The sequence below is a fragment of the Pangasianodon hypophthalmus genome, chromosome 21 (genome assembly GCF_027358585.1).
Source record: "Pangasianodon hypophthalmus isolate fPanHyp1 chromosome 21, fPanHyp1.pri, whole genome shotgun sequence".
NCBI classification, from domain to species: Eukaryota; Metazoa; Chordata; class Actinopteri; order Siluriformes; family Pangasiidae; genus Pangasianodon; species Pangasianodon hypophthalmus.
In genome coordinates this window covers 2,875,624-2,898,836 of record NC_069730.1, presented here as the reverse complement: position 1 = coordinate 2,898,836, position 23,213 = coordinate 2,875,624, and the positions used below count along the sequence as shown (strand labels likewise).

Here is a 23,213-nt window from a genome sequence, read left to right as displayed (position 1 = left end):
GGTGACATAAAAACAGAATTTACTTGCATACAAGTAGAAAAAGAAAAACATAATATAAAGTATATAAAAGATAGAAGGCAGGAAAAGTATGGAATATATGTGGAATAAAGAGCAGATATATACAGCCGTATGTACAGAACAACGCTGAGGGGGATGCAGTGAAATAGCTAACATATATAATAAATATTTATAAATATTCAAGATTCAAGAGGTTCATTGTCATATGCACGGTGAAAACACAACAGTTTAGACCATACAATGAAATTCTTACTTTGCACGTCTCCCTAAAAAAAAAAAGAAGAAGAAGAAGAACAAGAAGAAGAAGACGCAAAGAAAAATATACATAACAAAATGTAATGTATATAATATATACAAATATAAAAATATTTTTATAATATTTTTGCTACAGTCCCTGAGTTGGTAGGTAAGTAAGGTGCTCTGTGCATATATTTTCATATAAAAATATATAAAATATGGGTGTATTAACAGGAATGTAAGTATATTAAATGTTATACTCTCCATAATCGATGTTAAGGATAGATATTAATATATTCAGGATATGAAGAATTACTACTAACAGATATTAATGATATACTGTATTTCACACTGTTGGTTACATAGAGTTTATGGCGCATGCGCAGTGCGCCCAGGAACACAGTTGCTATAACATCTTTTAACCGCTAGAGGGCGACATTTCCACATATCTAAGTTTACTGCAAGGAAATCCCCCGTCAAAAGAAAAAAATAAAATAAAAGGACTTGGCCATATTTTCGGTCATTTCTGAGCATTTAAAACTCATGTTTTCATACTTAATACTTCATACAGATGTTTTGTGATTTGTCAGTGAAACCTTACACCATCAAATTGCGTGTAAACTAATTCTTTTATCGCACGTGGCTTGATATTCGGATAGAAAAGTCGAGAGACTGAAAGATTAACACTAACCAGTATTGCAAGTGTTTTTTAATTGCTTCATACATATCTTTAAAAACACACACACACTCACACACACACACACACACACACACACACAAAAGCTAACGTTTTGCTTAGAGGTGTCGTAAAAGTCCTTGGAGGAGGCGGCGGCTCTTATGTTATGCTCGGCATGCTTTTATTTTTGCTCCGAGGGGAGGGGGTTCCTAGAAACTCCCACCTCCTCCTGCTGGGTCTGAGATGCATCTGCTGAATTTTAAACACTCGCCGCCACCATATTGGAAGGAGAATACTGAAAACACGGACACTGCAATAACAGCTTTGATGATCACCTGACTTATTATATTGGTCCTGATCACCGGAATCCCCCCTTTCTGTTTTTTTTTTGGACCGGTCCATGTTTCTGGGGTTCGTGGTAAATGGTAAACTCGCAGTTTGTAACTAGCAGCGAAGCTCTAACTAGTTAGCTAACTAGCTAGTAATAAAGCAACAGAGCGTTTATAGATATCTCTATATATATAAAGCTTAGACGAACATTTTTTTTATGTGGGATACTATTTAAGCTTTTTAAATGACTCAATTTCAGTCTAATAACACAGGGTTTGAGGGATAGCTAAAGCAGCGCGCGCGCGACTTCGCTCACTCCATAACAACGCCGCTTTGCTAGCTCGCGACTCAACTAAAAAACAACAACAACTACTACTACTAGGCAGCTAGTTAGCTAGCTAATCAGTGCACGTCAGGGTTAGTGGACTAGAGAAATGGTTTATTAGAAAGGAAATCTCCTCAGGACTCGCTTCGCCAGTCCGCTTTTTGCTTTCAGGATTCGCCCCTTTTTTTTTTTCCTAGCTACGTCTACGCACTCGGAGTGGAGAAAATAACGTTATAACTAGCTTAGCTTAGCTTAGCTTAGGAAACAGGAAGAACCTGTCGTTTCCATGGACAACACGTCCATCATAACGCAAGTTACTAATCCAAAGGAGGAGGAGATCCTATCATCAAATCCTGAAAAAGGTAAGATTTGAGTTTGTGTGTGTGTTTGTGTGTGTGTGTGTGTGTGTGCGCGCGCTATGCTAAGCTAACCGTGTTAGCTAGCTGTGGGCTCCGAGCTGCAGGTTATTTACTCACTGAGCGGATTATTCCTTCAACTTCAGTGTTATTAGTTTGTTATTTAACAATATTTAACTATTTATTGTATCTTTAGCGCACACAAGACTTCATGCATGCACTCTATAACTCAAACATTTCTCCAGAAAAAGACCAAATTAACTGTAGTTTTCTGTATAAATTTATTTCATAAACAAACTTTTCAAACAATATTCTGTTTATTTCAATAATAATAGTATTTATTTATTTATTTTGAGGCAAAGCGGTTTTTATTACCTCATAAAGCACATCAGGTCCAAGCTGAAACATTGCCGAGATATTTTTCGGATTAAACTGCTTCAGTTCAGGGCTGTGCGATATGACAACAATATCGATATCGCGATATTCTAACACGATACACTTGTTTTTTGAGATATCGTGGGTGTCATGATATGTTTTTTATTTAAAAATGTTAAAACTAGTGATGGTGCAGCACCACCTGATTATCAGCTGATATCAATAACCATCTGATAAAAAAACAAACTGAACTTAGACAAAACCTCAGCTTTCACACACGCAATAATTGCTTGCATTGCAAAAATAAAAGAATGAATAAAAATGAATCCTAACAAAAATTACGATCAAGTCCCTTCATATAAAAAATGTAAAGTTTTCCGACCCGAATTCCAGTCTTTTCCGTTTTATTACATAATTCAATCTATTTTTCTGATATCCAAACCATAATTTTTTCCCCTTTCTACCATTATGCATTCATTTTCTGAAAATAAAAATGTTATTTTTAAAAATAAAATAAATTTTTTTTAAGTAAAATATCATAGTTTTTGCAGATTTTATTTTTTCTCTTTTTTGTTGTGACATTTATTTATTTATTTATTTATTTATTAATAAATAACTGTTATTTTTTAAATACTTAAAAATGTATTTTTTTCAGACATTAAATAAAGAATTGAACAGTTTATTTTTTAAAAAATTATTTATTTCTTTATTTTTATTATATATAAATGCAACGCGACTGTATTGCTGGGAAATAGTGCGCGGACCTGCAGCTGTATCGTGATGCACGTCGTGAATCACTGAAACGCCTTTGAGAATCGCGATATGATATTTTCGTCGTATCGCCCCGCCCTTACTAATAACCATAAACAAAGCATTGATAAAGGTGAAGAATTTAAAAAAAATCACTGTCTGGTTATATCACTGATGTGACGTATACACGAAACGTTCATGTGACTGTATAGCTGAGTAGCGTAACTATCCGGAGTGAACACTGAGTAATAAATAACGAGTTATCTCCTGCTCATGTTTATTTCTATAAGAAAGAGAATTTATGGGTAAACCGGCGGATGCTGCTGTGGTTGCGTTTTAAGGATTGATAAGTGTTAAGTTTATTCTCTCTGACTGTACGGGAAAGTCACTGAGGTCATAGCGTTGCTTTTAATCATGTTTAATGCATAACGTTAAAAAATTGTCCCTGTATGAGAACCTAGTCTAAAAATATCACAGTACAAATCGACTATTTAAAAAGAAACACAAGACGATGGTGAAAATTAAGGGAAAATATTTATTAACAAATCCTTGCATGTGTGTGTGTGTGTGTGTGTGTGTGTGTGTGTGTGAGAGACAAACAAAAAGCTCAAATCCTTTAATTGTTCCTCAGACTCAAAGCTATTTTTGAGAGACTTTTCTATAAAATCTGTTTCACTGTCAGTATTTATCATGTTGTTGTTATGCGCTAAGAGAGCGAGAGAGAGAGCGAGAGAGAGAGAGCGAGCGGCTGTGAGGAAAAGCGACGTGTTGGAGCCGGAAACAGGTTCAGGTTGTTTGGTTTAGTTGTAGTCAGACGTACCGTGCTGTTCTGTGAGTTTGATAGCTGTCGTGTGATAAAGTTATAAGACGTGAGGAGTGACAGCAGAGGCAGCGCTGTAACGCGTAGTGGATTAAACACAGACAGCGCAGTTGCGTCCGTGTGGTGAGTCCAGAGCGAGCGAGTTGTGAGAGTTTGGGGTGTAACAGAAAATTCAGAAACTCATTTTAATCAATGTTACGAAAAAGTCAGCAGTGACGTAACCGTGCGAATGTGACAACATAACAACCCTCATGAGCACTTACGACGTGTTAAATCTCAATCCTAGATTAATGGCATTTTCTGTGCTTTCAAAACTCACAGTTTTGTATTAAAAAAAGTTACACCCTGTGTTTTTTTTTTTCCCTTTTCGGTTACATGTTATCTGTGGAAGTGCAACCCTGCATTTGAGGTTCGCTCAGTTCCGCCGTAATGACAGGTCTGCACCTTACATAAAACCGGACGTGTTTACGCTCAACTATCCGTGGTGAAAAGTAACAGGGCCGATGGCATTGGATCCGGGCGTCGGATCTCTCTGACGAATTGAGCAGCGAACACTTCAAGGCTTTCACCTTTGACCTCTTGGACAGCTGTGTTTTTCATTCAGGCGGAGATCAGAGGTCAGGATCCTGCACGCTGAGGTTTTCTGAGTCGTGTGTAACATATCTGTGTTCACGCTGATCGTAGTAAACGTGTTGGTAATTAGTTATACGATCTATCACGAGTTTCAACAGGTATAATATTATAGTATTTATTTCATTAGTTGTTTCAGCGTTTCTGTCTCATCAGGAAAGATAGTAAACATAGCCTTGTAAGGTTTCAAGACACATTTATTAAACAGGGCTTTTTTTTTGGTTGTTGTTAAAGAAGATGGAATAATCCACTAATTTTCATCACTGGATAAAAATTTAATAAAAGACAGGACCAGTGATGCAGAGTGCTTTGTGGAACAAACATTAAGAAAAATTTTAATTAGGCAAGATTTCTGATTTCCTAACTTAACCTTTATACTTCTAAATAGTTTAATAGTTAATTTTACTTTTTTTTTTTTTTTTTTAATAATAAGTCACTCAGAGAAGGTTTTAAGTAGAAAAACCTTTTTCTAAGGTTCTAAGTGGAAAGTGTGTCGTGTATGTGACCGTGTTCAGTAACATGTCGTAATTCTGTCGATGCTGCGAGTCGCGTCGCGAGGTATTTAGTCGACTCTAGATTTATTGGCACCGTTCTGGAGAGAACGGGTGAAAATGTTTGTATTAAAGAAACGTTACATACAAGGGTTGGAATTTTGCACTAATTTGAGAACCTGCTTTCCTCTAACGAGTCATTCTTATAACAAGTTCTAGTGTTTCTTTCCAAAACATGTGGCACTGTTATCCCTTAAAATATTTCAAAATGTACGCCGTTAAATCCTCCTTGGGGAAAAACAAATATTAGAACTATGTTTGGAACTGTGCGTTGTGGTCCAATGAGACCAAAATCGAACACTTTGGCCAGGAAGACTGTTGGCATGTCGTTGTTATTTTAAAAATCCCTCATACCCACTGTAGTATATGTTTTGAAGCTTTTTGAAAACCTTTGGTCTGAATTTGTAGAGAACGTCCACGTGCACAAACGTAAAAATAGAGAAATTATTTACAGAGGAACGTTCATGATCTTTTATAAAGGTCTCTCTAACCTTAATAGATATTACAGGATTAGGCTTAGTGATGTTTTGTTCTCTCCAGGGTGGGGTGCCAATAATTTTGAAAGCACTGTTTTGCAGGGAGTGAAAGTTAGATGTACAGCATTATCATGTGTTTTAAGTGTGTAAATCGCACTTGTGGTTTTAAGAAGGGTGCCAGTAATTTGGCATTCGGCCGTATTAGTGATGTGGAGAGCAGAAAGGTGAAGATATCAGGATATAGAGTTGATCAAATTTGAATAGACCTCCATCTATTGCTCTGTGTGTGTGTGTGTGTGTGTGTGTGTGTGTGTGTGTGTGTGTGTGTGTTCAACAAACCCTTAAGGCTAAACACTAACTGAAGGAAATATAATCTCTCGCTGACACACTTCACGTACTTTGTTGAGATTTTTCATGCGTGTTCTGTGAAACTTCGGTTTGTTCCGTGATGTTTATTGATCAAATTGTTTTATGTGTCACGTCAGGAACATGTTGATATTCAGTTGCAGAAGTTTTTAGCTGTATTCAGCGTGCACTCTTCTGATTTATTTGGGAAGTGGTGTGACAGAAAAGTGTTTATCAGAAGATCGTGGGTTCGAATCCCGACGATGCCAAAGCTGTCTGTGGCCGAGAGCAAAATTGGTCATGCTTTCTGAGTGGGAGGAGCATACTCCCTGTCTCCTGTCAATCACAGCGACACTGCTCAATCGTAGGCATCTGGGAGATCGTGTATGAGGAAGAGGGCAGATAGCACTTTGCTCAGAGTGCTGCAGTGACACGAAGTTTGAAACTATGCCAGATGAGGAGAGCTGGCTGACCAAATTAGAGAGAAATATGGGTTGTTATTTTGGACAAATCTGAGTGAGTGTTGTATGAGTCTTTTCAGAAAATGAATTCAGACTCAAACACAAGATCATTATAATGTAAACAGCATTTAAAGACTTTTTTTAGTCGTATGTAAAAATAGAAAATCTTGTACAAATGTCAAAGCTGTAACATTGGTCATAGTAACGGAAAAACGTTTGGGGTTGAGGTTTAAATGTCCACTATACAGTTTCATGGACAAACAATATGCAAAGGTTGTTTATAATAAAAATCTTTTTTTTAAATGAATACAATTGTACAGATTCTTAACATTTTATCTCTTTTCAGTTTGAAGTACTTATTTTCTGAATCAATATTTATTAAAATATATTTTTAAAAAATATAATAAATAATGTTTATGGTAATTGTGTGCTCGTAAACATAAGATTTGATTGCATCCTAGTTTTGAAGCCTTTGAACGGATTGCTGTAATATTTTTTTTCTGAAAGTCATCCGAGTTGTTTCCACCAAATGGGCAGGAGAGGAATCCAGCATTCCTATTGGCTGTGTGAACCTTTTGACCCCTCCTTCATTTGTTGCTGCCTCCTTCTCTTTTTCTCTTTCGCTCTCTTTTCTCTATCTCTCGCGTGCTCTCCGCACACCGGAGCCTTCTCTCTTTCTGTCCGGAAAAGAAACGAAATACCAGCGTGCCCTTAAAATGGAGCAGGAGGCCCATAGACGACAGGGTGGAGTCAGGAAGAGAGGGTCTCTCATTTCATTTTCTCCATTTTTCTCACCTCCCCCTTCACTCTCCTGTCCCTATTTTTAAAAGGGCATTCTCTCATCAGTGACCTCGGTGTCGGCGTTTGGAGCGCTCGCTGCGGCTCTGGTATGCACGAGATTATTATTAGTGTAGGAGAGAGAGAGAGAGAGAGAGAGAGAGAGAGAGCCACGAGTGACTCGGATGGCATCTCGCCACACCGGACTGTGAATTTGTTCTTAGTCCAAGAAAAAAAAAAGCGCAGGATGGTAGTGTAAACTTTCATATCGCCAAGCACCACTTAGCTGCTTAATTTTTTTTTATGTTTATAGCACACGTCCTCTCATGTATCTTTACATGACGTTAGGACGGAGAGTAACCTTTAGTGCCACTTGTGTGCTGTTGAAAAGAAAGACATTTTCATTATTACGTGACATGTACACGTGCTGCTGTAATGCATCATCTATTTCCCGTAGCTGCTATATCCTGTTTTAATGAAGCAGTGTCCTGTGCATTTTAAAATCTTTCAGTCACGTTCATCTGTTAAACCTTTAAATCTCTTATTAAAGTTTAGCCAAGTTTGGAAACTCGGATATTTGTTCCAAAGACACCATAATGTTGACTTTTCTACACTCGAGTGCACCAATAAGCTGAACTGAGGAGTCCTGTGTGACAAACTGAGCATCTTTAAACTGAATTATTCGACTGAATCTTATTTACACATTGCGTAATGTCTGTTAAATGACATCGCTGTTGAATTCTCAATTCTGATTGGTTGGAAGGTGTTGATGATTTTTTTTTTTAATTAAATAATAATGTGATAAAAATGTATAGTTGTTGATATGGTGAATTTTTCTGGAAGGAGATGTTTATTTAACACATATGGAAGGAGTCTCCAGTGTCAGCGCTGTGTAACAGTCTTCAGTACAGAGGAGTTTGCGCTTTGCGGTTTCTCGTCAAGTTGATTTTTTTGGTATAATTAACCTTGAGAGTGAGAAAAGGATAGAATGGTGAGGTTAATATCTGTTATAACGTAGGCGATTACAGGAATGTAACTATAAATAGAGAAAAAGTGCAACATGTCGTTCTTTTAATGGATAAAAAATTATCAGCATTTGGCAAGTTGCTGTGAGGAATAAACCACTTCAGGTCATGCTGTTAAAGAAAAATAATCAACTTCATGTACAATAACTTCGCTTCATCAACATCAAACCCATCAGTGATTAATTTCCTGTAACACCGTTCACCCAAGTGTTTTTTTCCGTACCTATTGTTATCTTTATTCCCATAAATTCTTCCCCGTAATGTATTTTGTGGCGTTTTTTTCTCCTGGTCCAGTTTCGCTGTCCAGCAGCAGCCTGAAGAAGAAAAGCCACCGCAGTTTATTCAGCTCCTTCTTCTGCTGCCTGCGGAGTTATGAAGCCGATCCTCCAGCCAGCACCAACAACAACACCAGCAGCCCTCTGCCTCCGCCCGTGGAGGAGAACGGAGCGCCACCGAAGGTGAGAGAGAGGAGCGCGCACACACACACACACACACACACACACACACACACACACACACACACAGGTTTATCATTGACTACAGTTTATCAGCCAGGACAATTTTACTTCTTGAGTAAGAAGAAGCTCTGAGCTGCCAATTTAATATTTTACAAATGACAATTAATTATGTCTAAATCATTGCACACTTACCTCAAAAGACATTCAATTAATAATAATAAGAAGAAGAAGAAGAAGAAGAAAAAGAAGAAGAACTAATTTATGTTGTTGTTTGTTAAAAGTTTCTAGATTTTATTACTAATAAAATTAGTTGTTTTTGTTTGTTATTCATTTATTAGTTTTTTAAATAAATTATCACACTTGTCTATAAATAAATAAATACAATTTCTAAACATTATAATTGTTGTTTTTTTAATAATTAATTTCTTTATTTTGAGGCAAGTAAAATAATAACAATAATAATGCACATGTTAATTTTCTCAGCTATAAAGAGTATTATAATATACTTATCACACTTGCCTCAAAATAAATAAATAAAATAATAATAAGTAGATATTTTTGTTGTGTTTTTTAAATAATTAAATAGCTTAATTTCTTTATTTCTTTTGAGTCAAGTAAAATTAATAATAATAATAATAATAATAATAATAATAATATTAAATAAATTAATAGCAATAAAAAGAATTTATTATAAATATAAATGGTTGTGTTTTTTTTTAAATAATCTGTTTGTTTATTTTGAGGCAAGGATGATGATGATGATGATGATGATCAGTTTTATGTAATATCAGAATAAGTCAGTATAAATGAAATAATTTGTACTGGCCACTTTGAGCTATAATTATTACATGTATATATGTTTACTGTAAATGTCTTCCTGAGGAAGAAAGTGATTAGGCTTCAAGATTAAAAAAAAAAAAAAAGCTGTGACTGTGTTTCAGAGTCAGAAATCCGAGACGTGAGTGTGTGTGTGAGATTACTCCACACGTTTTGAGGCGAGTGTGTGAGATTACTCCACACGTTTTGAGGCGTGTGTGTGAGATTACTCCACACGTTTTGAGGCGTGTGTGTGAGATTACTCCACACGTTTTGAGGCGAGTGTGTGAGATTACTCCACACGTTTTGAGGCGAGTGTGTGAGATTACTCCACACGTTTTGAGGCGAGTGTGTGAGATTACTCCACACGTTTTGAGGCGTGTGTGTGAGATTACTCCACACGTTTTGAGGCGAGTGTGTGAGATTACTCCACACGTTTTGAGGCGTGTGTGTGAGATTACTCCACACGTTTTGAGGCGAGTGTGTGAGATTACTCCACACGTTTTGAGGCGAGTGTGTGAGATTACTCCACACGTTTTGAGGCGAGTGTGTGAGATTACTCCACACGTTTTGAGGCGCGTGTGTGAGATTACTCCACACGTTTTGAGGCGCGTGTGTGAGATTACTCCACACGTTTTGAGGCGTGTGTGTGAGATTACTCCACACGTTTTGAGGCGCGTGTGTGAGATTACTCCACACGTTTTGAGGCGAGTGTGTGAGATTACTCCACACGTTTTGAGGCGAGTGTGTGAGATTACTCCACACGTTTTGAGGCGCGTGTGTGAGATTACTCCACACGTTTTGAGGCGAGTGTGTGAGATTACTCCACACGTTTTGAGGCGAGTGTGTGAGATTACTCCACACGTTTTGAGGCGAGTGTGTGAGATTACTCCACACGTTTTGAGGCGTGTGTGTGAGATTACTCCACACGTTTTGAGGCGTGTGTGTGAGATTACTCCACACGTTTTGAGGCGAGTGTGTGAGATTACTCCACACGTTTTGAGGCGTGTGTGAGAGATTACTCCACACGTTTTGAGGCGAGTGTGTGAGATTACTCCACACGTTTTGAGGCGAGTGTGTGAGATTACTCCACACGTTTTGAGGCGAGTGTGTGATGTAGTCATGCACAGACCCTCACTGGTCTGAGTTCACCTCAGAGCTCCAAACCAAATCATTACAATAAACTACAGACACGTCGGCTGATGGACTGCATTTGGAGTGACACTTTGAATAGCTTTCTGTTTGTTTTAAGCACATGTTTCTTTTGATCTGTCACTTTAAAGTGAAGTAGTCTCGTAGAACACGTGTGTGAGATGAGTTTCAGCCGTCGAGTTAAATGGTGTATTAACTAAATCCATTGCTGTTGCTTTTCTGGACTGAAATTAGATGACATCTTAAAGGTACCTTCAACGCCCAGACCGCCCTGCCCCTTTTTCCACTTTCAGTTTTGTTGTGTGTGTGTGTGTGTGTGTGTGTGTGTGTGTTCTCCATTTCAGCCTCATTGTTATCTCTATGCACTGGAACGTGTTGTGTGTTTGTTGTATCCCCTCACCCTGTCCTGTGTTTGTGTATTCTCTCTGTCTTCATCTCTCCCGGTGTGTCGTGGCCCAGTGTGAGCAGGCTGAGGTCATCCCTGTGCCCGGTGTATGTATTACCCCTTTTCTGTTCCTCATGCTTGTGTGTGTTTATTTTTTTTTTTTTTAAATTTTATTTATTAATTTATTTTTTGCATGCCGAGGGACCGAAGCGCTTCAGGGTTTTTTTTTGGTTTGTTTTTTTTTTCTGCGCTGGCTCTGGTGCTTAGTTCCTTTCACCAATCTACTTCCTGTTTGCTTTGGACTCTGCACGTGCTGCGCTACATTTCCAACATCGCTGCGCTGACTGGAATGTTTCTGACAACACTTCCTGGGTCAAGGATTTTTTTTTCCTTTAAAAAAAAGAAGAAGAAGAAGGCGTAGGCTGTATTAGGGCTTTATGTTCTCGCATACCAGACTCTCACGTTATGAGACACAGAGTAAAAAAAAAACACGTTAACACAATGGAGTAGTGTTCTTCTTTTGTGCGTATTAGGGCTCGTGATGATAATTTATCACAATATTGATATACCGCAGTGCGCTTTTCTGAGATACATTTTCTGAGATATCGTGATATCTTTTTTAATTTTTAAAAAATTTTCTTAAAAACATTTTGTTGTTTTTTTAATATCAATTACAAACTGATTTTTACAAACTGAAGATTGCTATTTTAAGTTTTTTTTTTTTTTTTTTTTTTACAAATTGATTGGAAGTAGTTGTTAAAATTGTGTACAAATTTAAATCTTAAAAATTTTTAAATATTTACAGATTTTGTTTCTAAATATGACCAGAAGCAGCTTTGCCGTTAAAATGCTGTTTTTTTTATTTATTTTTAAAATTTGTAATATTAACATTTTTACAGATTTTCTTTACAAACTGATCAGTTGATATGTTGTTAAAGTTTAGTTTGAAAAGTTTTAAATCTTTAAAATTGTAATAGGTTAGCATTTTTACCATTTTAGCTTTTTTTTTTTTTTTTTTTTTTTACCAAACTTAGCAGAAGCAGCTTTATTAAATGTAGTTTTAACTTCCTTTTTTTTTTTTTTTTTTTTTTTGCTTAAATTTCTTTTTCAAACTTCTAAGTTCTGTGCTGTGTTAAACCTCTAAAACTGTAAAAGGTTAATAATTTGCAGATTTATTTATTTATTTTTTTGTAAAACTGATTAGAAGCGGCTGATTTCTTGTTAAACATTTTTAAAAATCTGTAAAATTGTCATTTTTTTTGTAACTCTATTTTAGATTTTTTTTTAAATATCTAAATTTTAAATATCGCGCACCCCTGCTGCGTAATTGGAGTTAATGTTGCTCTTATGCAGTGTTTCGCTGGTGATTAATCCAAGCCGAAGTTTTACAGCAGCGTCTCTCAGTCCGTTTCCCTAATAAAATACCAGGCTGGAATAGAGGAGTGATTTATTTTCTTAGCATGCTGCGGTATACGCAGGAAGTTTCTCATGTTTGCCCTCCAGAGCTCGGACATGCTGATTAGTGAATATTTTCTGACAGAATACGTATATACACTGAGAAAGCATAGGATCACCGTCACATGATCGCACCGCATCCGTTTGACCCACCGTCATCTCCTGTTTGCGTGTGACCTTTTCTGTGGAATCTGTGGTGTAGAGCTGGAATGTTGCTGCTGAATGCATTCCTTTTGACATTTTAACATTTTAACATCCACCTCAAGCTACTGCAGCTTCAGAAGTTTCTCTCTTAACACCCTCTCCCTTCCCAGGACACTCATCCTCATCCTCATCCTGTGTTCTGTCTTTCCAGCCTCCAGAGAAATACCTCCTCCCCGAGGTGAACATCAACGACTACGGAAAGAAGTGTGTGGTGATAGACCTGGACGAGACTCTGGTGCACAGTTCATTTAAGGTAGCTTTATTCGTTTCGTCTGGCCAAAATTGTAACTTTATTAGCTGGCCCATCCCAGTGCTTCACTGTCTCGTGTTTTGGTTGCCTGGGAACCCACAGGCTAATGAAATTTAACCCCGAGCTAGTTATCTAGTTATCTAGTTAAATGCATTAATTCTGAGTAATGAAAATAAGTGGACACTCTGGGAGTGGGGAGAGAGGAGGCTGGTGCGTAGCCGTTGTCTTCCTCCTCACCTAATAAGTAAGTAAGAGTAAGTAAGAGTAAGATATTCCTTTCTTTGTCCCGCAGTGGGGAAATTGCATTTAGCAACAGCAGGGGTACAGTACAGAAAGAGTATGCACACAAGAACAAGATAGATTAAAAACTATTCTGTACATAAATGGCTTAAATAGTGCTAAAGCAAAAATCCTAACACAAAACAAAAAAGGAGAGGGGTGTATACACATAAGTACAGGTTGGTTGAGAATAGTGTAGCTTGCCAGTAGTGTGATGGTATTGCACATTAAAATATTGCACACTGATATTGCACATAAATGTGAGTGTAAATACTGCAATGAGAGTTTATAAATAAATAAATCAGCAGAGTTCAGTGTAGTGTAGTAACGTCTGTGATGCTCTTTATTTTTCTCAACATGTGACAAAAAGTTTGCTCTGTTTGTATTATGCTCAGGTTGATCACAGTTTAATGTTTTATCCAGCTAGTAAAATAATTTCTTCATTTTAGTGTGCGCTAGGGCTGCATGATATTGAAGATAAATGCGATAACTTGTTAAATAATGTGAAAATTCTATAAATGTGTAAAATCGATTTAAATTATATTTATATATGTTTATTTTTCTTTTAAAAATGGAAATATAAATGACTGTGTTGCTATGACTGTATCGCTCCAACATGAAATACATGGTGCAACTAGAACGTCTTCCAGTTTAAACACATATTAAAAAAACCTTAAAAAATTTGCTTTGTGAAAGTCAATAGGGTGGTGAATGAGGGGAAAAAACAGCTTTGTATCTGTTAATATGTCTACAAATAATTTAACGTACTTGTCTGCCAGGCAACTAATAATAAAACACTAATAGTCCAGACATGAACTCTGCTTGTGTCGGATGCCTGGGCTACCGATTTGTCCACCTCGTCTTCATAAACGGTTCTTGGTGTGCATGGTGTGGCCCTTGGAGTGAAATTCAAACTCTCTAGATTCCTTTTTTCCGCTTGCTTGCTTTACAGGAATAGTTTAGCTTTTTGGGTTTCAATGTACAGGGTGTCCAAAAAGTCAGGAACGAACGGCAATATGTTGCGCAAATATGTCAATCTGGATATGTCGAGCAAAATCTGCAAAAACATGATACAATAAAGTTACATTCTTTTGGACTGTTAAAACCACTGTTGAGGGATTGAGAGAAAAAAAAGGAAGGAAAGAAAAGGAAGAGGAAACAAAAATAGAAGAGGAAAAAATAGTCCGCACATGCGTGTACAGATTTAGATTATTATTGCAGCTGGCTAAACTCAGTTTAGTATTTACGAGAGTGAGTCAAATGGAAATCTTAATTTTTTAAATAATTAAATAAATAAAATTGCATTGTTTATTGCAAATAGATGTCACAAAAGTGACATTTTTCTCTTCAGTGCGAGTGTTCCTGAGCTTACCAAGTGTCTGGATTCATCTAGAAAAACAGTTGGAATCAATTCTCATTTGTTGTACTTTTAAGCTTTTTATTTGACTCACCCTCATATCATGTGTTAGATATTTGTCTTTAATCAACACCAGTATCTTCAAGTGCAGTGACACAGCCATCTGTTCTGATCGATCGTCTGAGCAAGTCTGATCATTTCTGCTTGTACAAACATTTCACTAACTCGTGTGTGCTGCTGAAATGACCCATGAAGTGGAGTTTGGGGTAAATGTAGGTGATCGATCCTCTGTATGCCTGCTGTGATGAAAAGGTTGCAGAGAATTAAGAGCGTCATCACTGCAGCCTCTAGTGCGATATAAACTTTTCATCCTGCTCTCGGTATGCGTGAACTCTGAGCTCTAGTGTTTGAGTACAGCAGAGGTCAGCGGAAGCCTCTGAGCGAATCACCGACTTTAGCTCGATTTGTTCAGATTAAATTTGTCTGGGCCTTTAATCCTCCGTAGTCATTTAGTTAATCCCGGTGAAAAGAACACTGAGGAGAGGCTGATGGTAGCGGTGACTAAACAGGTATTTTAGGAAGGGAGATTCCTCGACTTGGCAGATAATTTAAGACGAAAGTCAAAACTGTCCAGGAGGCAAATAGTTACAGGGCATGTGCAGTCTTGAATTCTGCTTTAAATAATCCGGCATTCTGAGAAGTCCTGCACTGCAAAATATTGTATTGCTTTCAGCAAGATAATGAAGATATATACTGTATAGTTTATTGCATTACAGCAGTTCCATTTTGTATTATTTTTATCCTCATTAATATTTCTGAATATTGTAAGCACACAGGCGCCCCCTGCTGTTTGGTACAGTAACTACAACATGTACAGTATTCATGCCACTCGAGTTCACAGTATATTTATTTCCCCCAATCCTTTCCAACTGTCTGTTTTACAAAGTGATATTTTAGAGGTGATTACGGAAATGGAGATGTTTTTAATTTAATGAGTAATGAGTTATCATGGCTTTTTCTTTTCTCACAGCCTATCAGTAATGCTGATTTCATCGTTCCGGTGGAGATCGACGGCACAGTGCATCAGGTACTGTAATCAAAAGAGCCTTTAGGTCTTCAAAGACTCAATTATATTTCTACACTTGCAGTACTCTGCATAAATATTCACCCCCTTCAATATATTTATATATAAACACATTTTGTAGTGGTGTTATCTCAAACTAAAATGGACTTCATTGGATTTATTTGAATTAATCTGCAATATAGCCCGTAATATTGAAGTGAGACGATTATCATTGTAGTTTGTGAGATTATTTACTAACAATAAAAATGTAAGAGTTGCAATTGCATAAGTATACACCCCACCTGTGTCATTGTTGTGAAACTCCTACATTAGTTCTGGTGCAACAAAAGTCATAGAATTTGTTAAATGGAGTTGACCTGTGTGTGATTTAAAGTGTCACATGATCTCAGTGTAAATACACCTGTTCCTGGAAGAACCCAGAGTTTGTTAGAGACCTAAACAAACAGCATCATGAAGACAAAACAGCTATCAAAACAAGAAAGTTCTGGAAAAGTGTCAGTATACATTCCATTGAGTGCCATTATTAAAAAAAAAATATATATGGCTCAGCGTGACATGCAGCTTTATCATGGCTGCTACCTTGTTCAAGTAATCCAGGATAGGCTGTGTCTGTCCTGGTTGGCCTATTCATGATTACTTGCACTGGGTGGCAGCTTTACATCTACAAAGAAGCGCTCCTGCTGCCATTAGCGGTGTGTTTGCATAGTCAGCCCTGTCCCAGTCTTTCTGTAAAATGCACATCCTGAGTGGATTTGAGTGTGTGTTTGCTCTGAGTTGCAGCGAAGGGTGTGTCTGCGTTTCAGGTGTACGTCCTGAAGAGACCGCACGTGGATGAGTTCCTGCAGAAGATGGGAGAATTGTTCGAGTGTGTGCTCTTCACAGCCAGCTTAGCCAAGGTTCGATTGCCTCATGACATCTCATAATACCCCTTAATAACACATTTTAGCTTCATACACACTACACAGGAGCTTGTGCAAAGATCATTTTACCCCCGCAGGCGTTTTTCCGCTGCGCATTCAAAAACAAAAAGTCGACGGACGCCTGAGGCTCTAGTTCATCTTTCAACAACTGGAACAGTAAATATTAACCAGATCATATTGGCTGCAAATTACAAAAAGGCTCGATTATTATTTTATGGTTTTTATTGTAAAATCTTATGTGATGCACAAAAATATACAAAACGTGCAGGTTGACAAGTAAATATATAAAAACACTGTGCAAATGAGCCAGAATTTTTTTTCTGATCAGTCACTATTTTTCTTTTTGTAACTATAAATAGAGAGAAAAAAAAAATTCAAAGCATATTAACAGACAAAATTTTTGTCTGTTAAAAAATTGCTGCTTATTCCATCCCCAGTACCAGTAGTTCTGGTTAGTTTCAGGCTTATGAAGGTCCCAAAAACCATCCAGCTGGAACGTTTTTATTTTTTTTTGGTCATGGTCCACCTGATAAGTACCACCGTCCACATTTTCTGGTGCAGGTTTCTGTACTTAGTGCTTTATGCAGTGGAAAAAGGCCCTTATAGGAAGTTAGATTTCTGATGATAATCATCGTGCTGTGAGACTGCGTGAAAATTCACCCTGACTTTTTTTTTTTTCTTCTAAGGTTTATTCCTGATTTAGCATTTTTAATCTTTTGTATAGTTTTTCGTTGTGCGTCAGGGCTTCTTAATGTGATGTTTGACTTGAAGCATGTCAGAAGGCTTGTGAATGAGTTGTGAACTCTTCTCCTGCTTTTTTCCTCCTAATATCTGCCCCTCCTCATTCCCCCACCCTCTTCTGTCTCTATGTGGCCAGCATTTGTTTTAGCCGCTAATGCATGGGTAAGTGTCTCTCCAGCCTCCATGACTCGTACAGAATGTGCGCTGGTAGTGTTAGCGTGTTAGCCCACAGAGCCTAGAGCCTACACCAGCTTTCACGTCTTGTTCTTTTCAGTCGGGACGCTTTGTGAAGTTTCCTTTTGTTGCCGCTACCGTATCTGATGCTGCTTTTTGTATGTCTTGTTTAGTCGTACATGGCACAGTAGTCGTTAAGAGTCAAAGGCTGGCGCTTGTAGACTAGCGTGTCTCTTAGTTGCTTTGTTTGCTAGGACACTCTAGCCTGCCTTTGTAATCTCTGGTAGGTTGAGAGTCAAACGGCTGTATGCTTATTAGCTAAGCTTTTCTGATCTTTATTTATCTTAATTTAAATGAAGCAGGTAAGTCCCCTGAGGCTAAAACCACTATTGTGAAGGAGATTTGCATGTCACTTTGTGGTTCTTCCTAGAAACTAGCAGATGAACCAGTCCTATGTGCTCTGTCCTTACTGAGGAGAAATTAGCCATATGACAGCTGTTAGTATTACAGAGCCATCCTGCTACTCTGCTAACCCCATGAACCCTTGACTTCTGTGCTGCAGTACGCTGACCCCGTGGCTGACCTGCTGGACCAGTGGGGAGTATTTCGGGCGCGGCTCTTTCGTGAATCCTGCGTGTTCCACAGAGGAAACTATGTCAAAGACCTGAGTCGGCTCGGCAGAGAGCTGCACAACGTCATCATAGTGGACAACTCTCCAGCCTCCTACATCTTCCACCCTGAGAACGCGGTGAGCCTCATCACTCTCACCAATCCGACCCAACCGCTCAATTTAAACTCACTAACTCAATTAGTTACTTAGTTAGGTCATTCTTAGTTAGTGCTCTTGCAGTCTCAGCCTCAGATACTCTACTGGAAGGTAGAAGGCTGCAGTCTGATTGGCTCTAAGCATGTCCACGTCTCTGCTGTGGCAAAAAGTCTCAAAGTAAGGAGTAAAACACTTGGGGGCAGGCTGTTAGAGGAAAATAATCAGTCAAGCAGTGTTACTGTTACCATCCTGAAGTGTTTTATTCCTCTTACACCACAGCAATTTCCATGTTCCTTGTTAAATAAATGTCTCCTCCCTGAAAACTTCAACCATTTCCACAAATCTTTGTAATTTGATTATGTACGCCACACAAGTCCCTATGTATGCAGTTACTATAGAAACGAAAATGTGTTAGAACAAAAGCTTTAATATAAACCTGTGATTTGCAGCCGCACTAATGTCAGAGCTGCTGTTACAGAAAATTTATCAACACTTTTAACCAATCAGAATCCAGAATTCAACAGCGCTGTGGTGTCAAGATTTGTCTGAAACAGTCAGTGGTGAATAAGTGAGATCCTCACGTTTCCCGACAGGTTATGAAAAAAAAAACTGTCACCGCTCTTTCTTGTTTAGTGAAGAAGTGTATCATAATTTTTAGGTTTGTGACATGAGTGACACATGGCTATAAATTCATTTAGTTTAGTTATTTAGTTTAGTTATTTAGTTTAATTTAGTTTTAGTATTTTTTTTTTTTTTTTAACAAGAATTCTTATTGTTGGTTAGCTGTATCAGATCCTTTAACTCTGTGCGTTTAACTCTGTCCACAGGTTCCCGTGCAGTCGTGGTTCGATGACATGACTGACACTGAGCTGCTGGACCTGCTTCCATTCTTTGAAGGACTGAGCAAGGAAGAGGACGTGTACGGAGTTCTGCAGAACCTCAGAGGCAGGTAGCAAGCTGCACCGTTCTGCCTTACGCAGACACAGCAGAGAGGGCAGAGGGCGTCGCTGCTCTCGCAGACTTCACCTCCCAGCAGCCCACTGCTCACTACACAGGAAGTGCAGACGCCTCAGCCCCCAAACCACCCCCCCCCTCCCCCCGACTGTGGCCCACATGGCGACGAACGTCCACTACAGACCTTTACAGCTCACAAGAGACCCACTTGCTTAAGTGCTTAATAATAAACCAAAAAACGCCAAACCCCTTCTTTTCCCTTACGAAACGAGAGAATCCAGATCTTTGGGTTGTTGCTATGCAGGCGTTAAAGGACTGTGGGTTTTGTTTCCTCTTTGCTTACCCAACGAAGTGCCTTTTTTGAATGTCATTTTTACTGGGAAAACATTTTTGTACATGAAACTATTTCCAGAGATTTTCAGAATTCTACTCTTTAAAAACAGAGGCAGGTTATTTTTTTGTTAAAGGCAGTGTTATTGAGGCTGGAGGGTTTCTTTCTTTCTTTTAATTGTCTCCATCAGTGTCCTTGTTTTCTTTTGCTTTCACTCACGCCATCATATAGACATCGATCCTTTTATAGACACGTGTATTTGTTTGTCTTGTAAAAGCAAAGGAATGCCTTTGCACTCATTCATTTTACACTCTGCTACGGCTTCTTCAGTTTGGTTTGTGAGACGAGGAACAATCGGAGACTGCAGATTGTCTAAACCGTGTCGGCGGATCGCCACATCATTTCACGCCGAGACTTGTTTTGTTTTTACCGGGTTGCTGAATTTTAGTGTAGGTCCTGTGATGGTACAGAACATGCTGACAATCGTGGCCGTTTCAGCGCTCGTCTGGTGAATTCTGCGAGTAAGTTATGGATAAGCTGAGTTTTAGTCTGTGTTTTTTAGGTTGCATTTTAAAGCTGGTGTAACGTAGTCACCATGCAGATTCCCTTACTCTTTTAATTATAGAGAGAGAGAGAGAGAGAGAGAGAGAGAGAGAGAGAGAGAGACGCATCCTGATCATCACAAGATGCACAAAATCGCCAACGTGTCCCTCAGGTGTTTGCTGATATTTCATGTCATTGCATCAGTTTATAATCTTGTTATATTTTTAATCGGAGATGCTGTTCTTTCTAGAACTTGTCTGAAGCTCCTCGTCCAAAATAAGCAGGACAGCTAGACACACACACACATTTGCCCACATTTTTAATAAGGGGAATAATATTTTGCGCTATCTACGTTATATATTATCAGATTATCAGCACATGTCTGTTCCCTTTTTTGTTTTTATTTTTTAACAGTTTCTTTGCTTTATGTTGTATTTTTCATCGCTTTAGCGTTTGAACTCATTCCGAGCTGCACTCTGCTGCTGCTCCGGCTCACCAGACTTCAGTACCTCACACACCAGAGCAGTGAGAGGTGTGTGTGTGTGTGTGTGTGTGTGTATATGAGAGAGTGAGAGAGAGAGAGAGAGCATGCTCTCGGTTGTGCAGGTTTAAGTGTAGGTCCATCTGCAGATTTGTTTGGAGCAGTGCAGAGGTGCTTTTTGGCTCTGGGTGCTCTGTGTGTGTGTGTGTGTGTGTGTGTGTGTGTGTGTGTGTGTGTGTGTGTGTGTGTGTGTGTGTGTGTTTGTGTGTGTGTTTTGAGCCTCTCTCACCACGGTGCCTAGGAGAGGAGCAGTGGCGTATCAGAGCCGCCAAACACGCAATAACCTCTCTTTCTGTTTTTTTTTTTTTTTTTTTTGCCTTATAAACACTACAGCATGACCTGTTCATATTAATTTCCCATATTCAATTATTTATTCTTTCGTGCTACCTCCCACCCCCTTCCTCTATCTCTGCACCATGCAAGAGAGTTTTTCAGTTTGCTAATCTGTCAGTATTTAATTTCAAATAGGCACCTTTTTTTTTTTTTTTTTTTAAATTATCCTGCTGCTGTTGTTTCGTCCTGATTTGAACCCTATGTGTAGTTTCTGCTTTTCAGAAATAGTGTAAAAACCATGCATTTAAAACAAAACACTGCCCTTTCATGGATTTCCTTTACCTCATTGGTATCATTGACCTTTTTTCCCCCTCACATTACACAAGGTGTCAGAGGTGGAGCACTTTTGGTGTTGGTCAAGAATGTTGTTTATTGTTGCTGTTCTTCCAGCTTGTTGTTTGTTTTTTTTTCTTTTTTTTTCTTTTCACTAATATTTAAAGGCACAACTAGTTATGGTGTCAAGGTTACATTTAGAGTTGCTAAGCATTACATTTACTTGGGGTTGTCTTTTTTTTTTTTTTGAAGTTTTTCTTTATTCTTATTTGGAAAGCCATGTAGACATTCACTGCAGCTCTGAAAATCGGTGACGAGAGGCTGCGCAGTGCCACGTTTGCAGTATGTTTCGAGATGATGTGATCCATGGTTTGTTGCAAATTTTCTTCCAGACTCTGACGTTATATTAAAGCACCTTTTTAGGAAAAAGAAATGACTCCTGTTTATATTTCATTTTAACATTCAGGCTCATGTTCATAAGGGACCAGCTTTTCCACTGTGTGGTGGGTTTAAAGGTTAAAAAAAGAGACCTTTTACACCATTACTGTTTAATTTAGGCGCTGCTTAATTATTTAAAAAAATAATAAATCCCAAAACTCGATCTCCTCCTAGAGTACTCTGTATGCTAAGTATTTGTTTTGGCCCAGAAACTCACACAGGTGCAGTGTTATTCATTCGCCTATTTTTAGGATCAGTTCCTTTCTCATACTGTCTTCTGATACAGTGGGGGGAAAAGCTGTGGGAGGAACAAATCCGCTGCTGGCTTTGTCGTTCATTAACCAACTGCTGACAACTGGAACGTTTCAAATGACACTATAATAGTGCCTACTTCTCAGATGACAGTGTGGGTGGTGTTTCTCAGTTTGGGCTTTCCTGTTAATGTCTTATATAGGTCCAGTGTCATCATCTGCAGATGTGTAATCAGACCACTGAGAACATGTTCACACGTACACAGATAGTTTTAAAATGTAGCCTTTTTTCCACTCTGTGTTTTGGCTTCCTGTCTACAAGAAAACACACCATATTGCGTCACTGAACAGGACACACCCTCCAAAGTGACATTTTAAAATTATTTTCATGTGGATGTCAAAAACGTATGTTTTTGAAATGTTATGTCACAGTGTGAACCTGTGCATGCCCATTGTGTGACCAGGTTGTTACTTTTTTGCGATGTATAATTTCTTTACTTGCTGACTTCTTTCCTTGGATTTGTTTTATTACAACACGCTCGTATTTAAGCACCAGAATGTATGTGCTATATTACTCCCGAATCCATTACCACGTACACATCCTTGTGTTGGTCATTATTTTGTTTTAGAACTGCTGTTTTGTCCCCCCCTCACATTTCACCAGTTTATACCATCACTGGGTAGGTGTGCTCAGATAATTTTTTGTTTTTTCAAAAGGAAATTAGTAAAAAAAAAAAAAAGAATAAAAAGTACATTTTCAAAAATACCATGTACATGTGGACAAGGCCTGAGGCCCACCAAATTACTTTCTAGCAGTTTTGCATATCTCTTCCATAACAATGGGCAGCTTTATATGATCAGTGTGTAAATGTAGACAATTCAATAACAAATTTTAATTCACCAAGTGTTAGGATTGAGTACAGTGTAGCCACACCCCCTCAAGTCCTCACAGAAATGTGTGTGTGTGTGTGTATGTATATATATATTATACATACACACACATAGTACATGCTATGCTGTGAGGGCATTTATTTCTGCTCACATGGTTTGTGTCCTCTTAGACTTGTCCCCTTACGAGTGACATCACTGCATATCAACTCAAAGTTCTTCTGACTGATCATCTTTATCCTAAAATGAAACATTTCTATCCTGATGGGTGTGGTTTCTTCCAGGATGACTCCACCCCCATTCACAGTGCATGAGGGCTCACTGAATGGCTTGAGCTATGGGAGACTTGTGATGGGAGCAATGTGGTGGAGACAGAGCACTGTCCCTATCTATCATCAAAGCACCTACTGAGAGAAGATCTTAAGAAGAATGGTGTTCATCACTCTAGTACAGGTCCACAGATTTGTA

The 23,213-nt window shown here is 38.3% G+C and overlaps 1 protein-coding gene across 2 annotated transcripts; it reads left to right on the top strand.

Annotated features, from left to right (window-relative positions):
* Positions 1-1,131: 1,131 nt before the first annotated feature.
* Positions 1,132-20,083, top strand: ctdsplb (CTD (carboxy-terminal domain, RNA polymerase II, polypeptide A) small phosphatase-like b). Of its 2 annotated transcripts, XM_034314851.2 has the most exons (8): positions 1,132-1,948; positions 8,447-8,610; positions 11,038-11,070; positions 12,774-12,875; positions 15,539-15,595; positions 16,396-16,488; positions 17,990-18,175; positions 19,021-20,083. In XM_034314851.2, the coding sequence occupies exons 1-8, from the start codon at positions 1,873-1,875 to the stop codon at positions 19,144-19,146; spliced, it is 837 nt and encodes a 278-aa protein (XP_034170742.1). In that variant the 5' UTR covers positions 1,132-1,872; the 3' UTR covers positions 19,147-20,083. The 2 variants fall into 2 exon arrangements, with proteins under 2 accessions (XP_034170742.1, XP_026796633.1); XM_026940832.3 differs by lacking the exon at positions 11,038-11,070 and having other exon boundaries at positions 1,134-1,948.
* Positions 20,084-23,213: the final 3,130 nt, after the last annotated feature.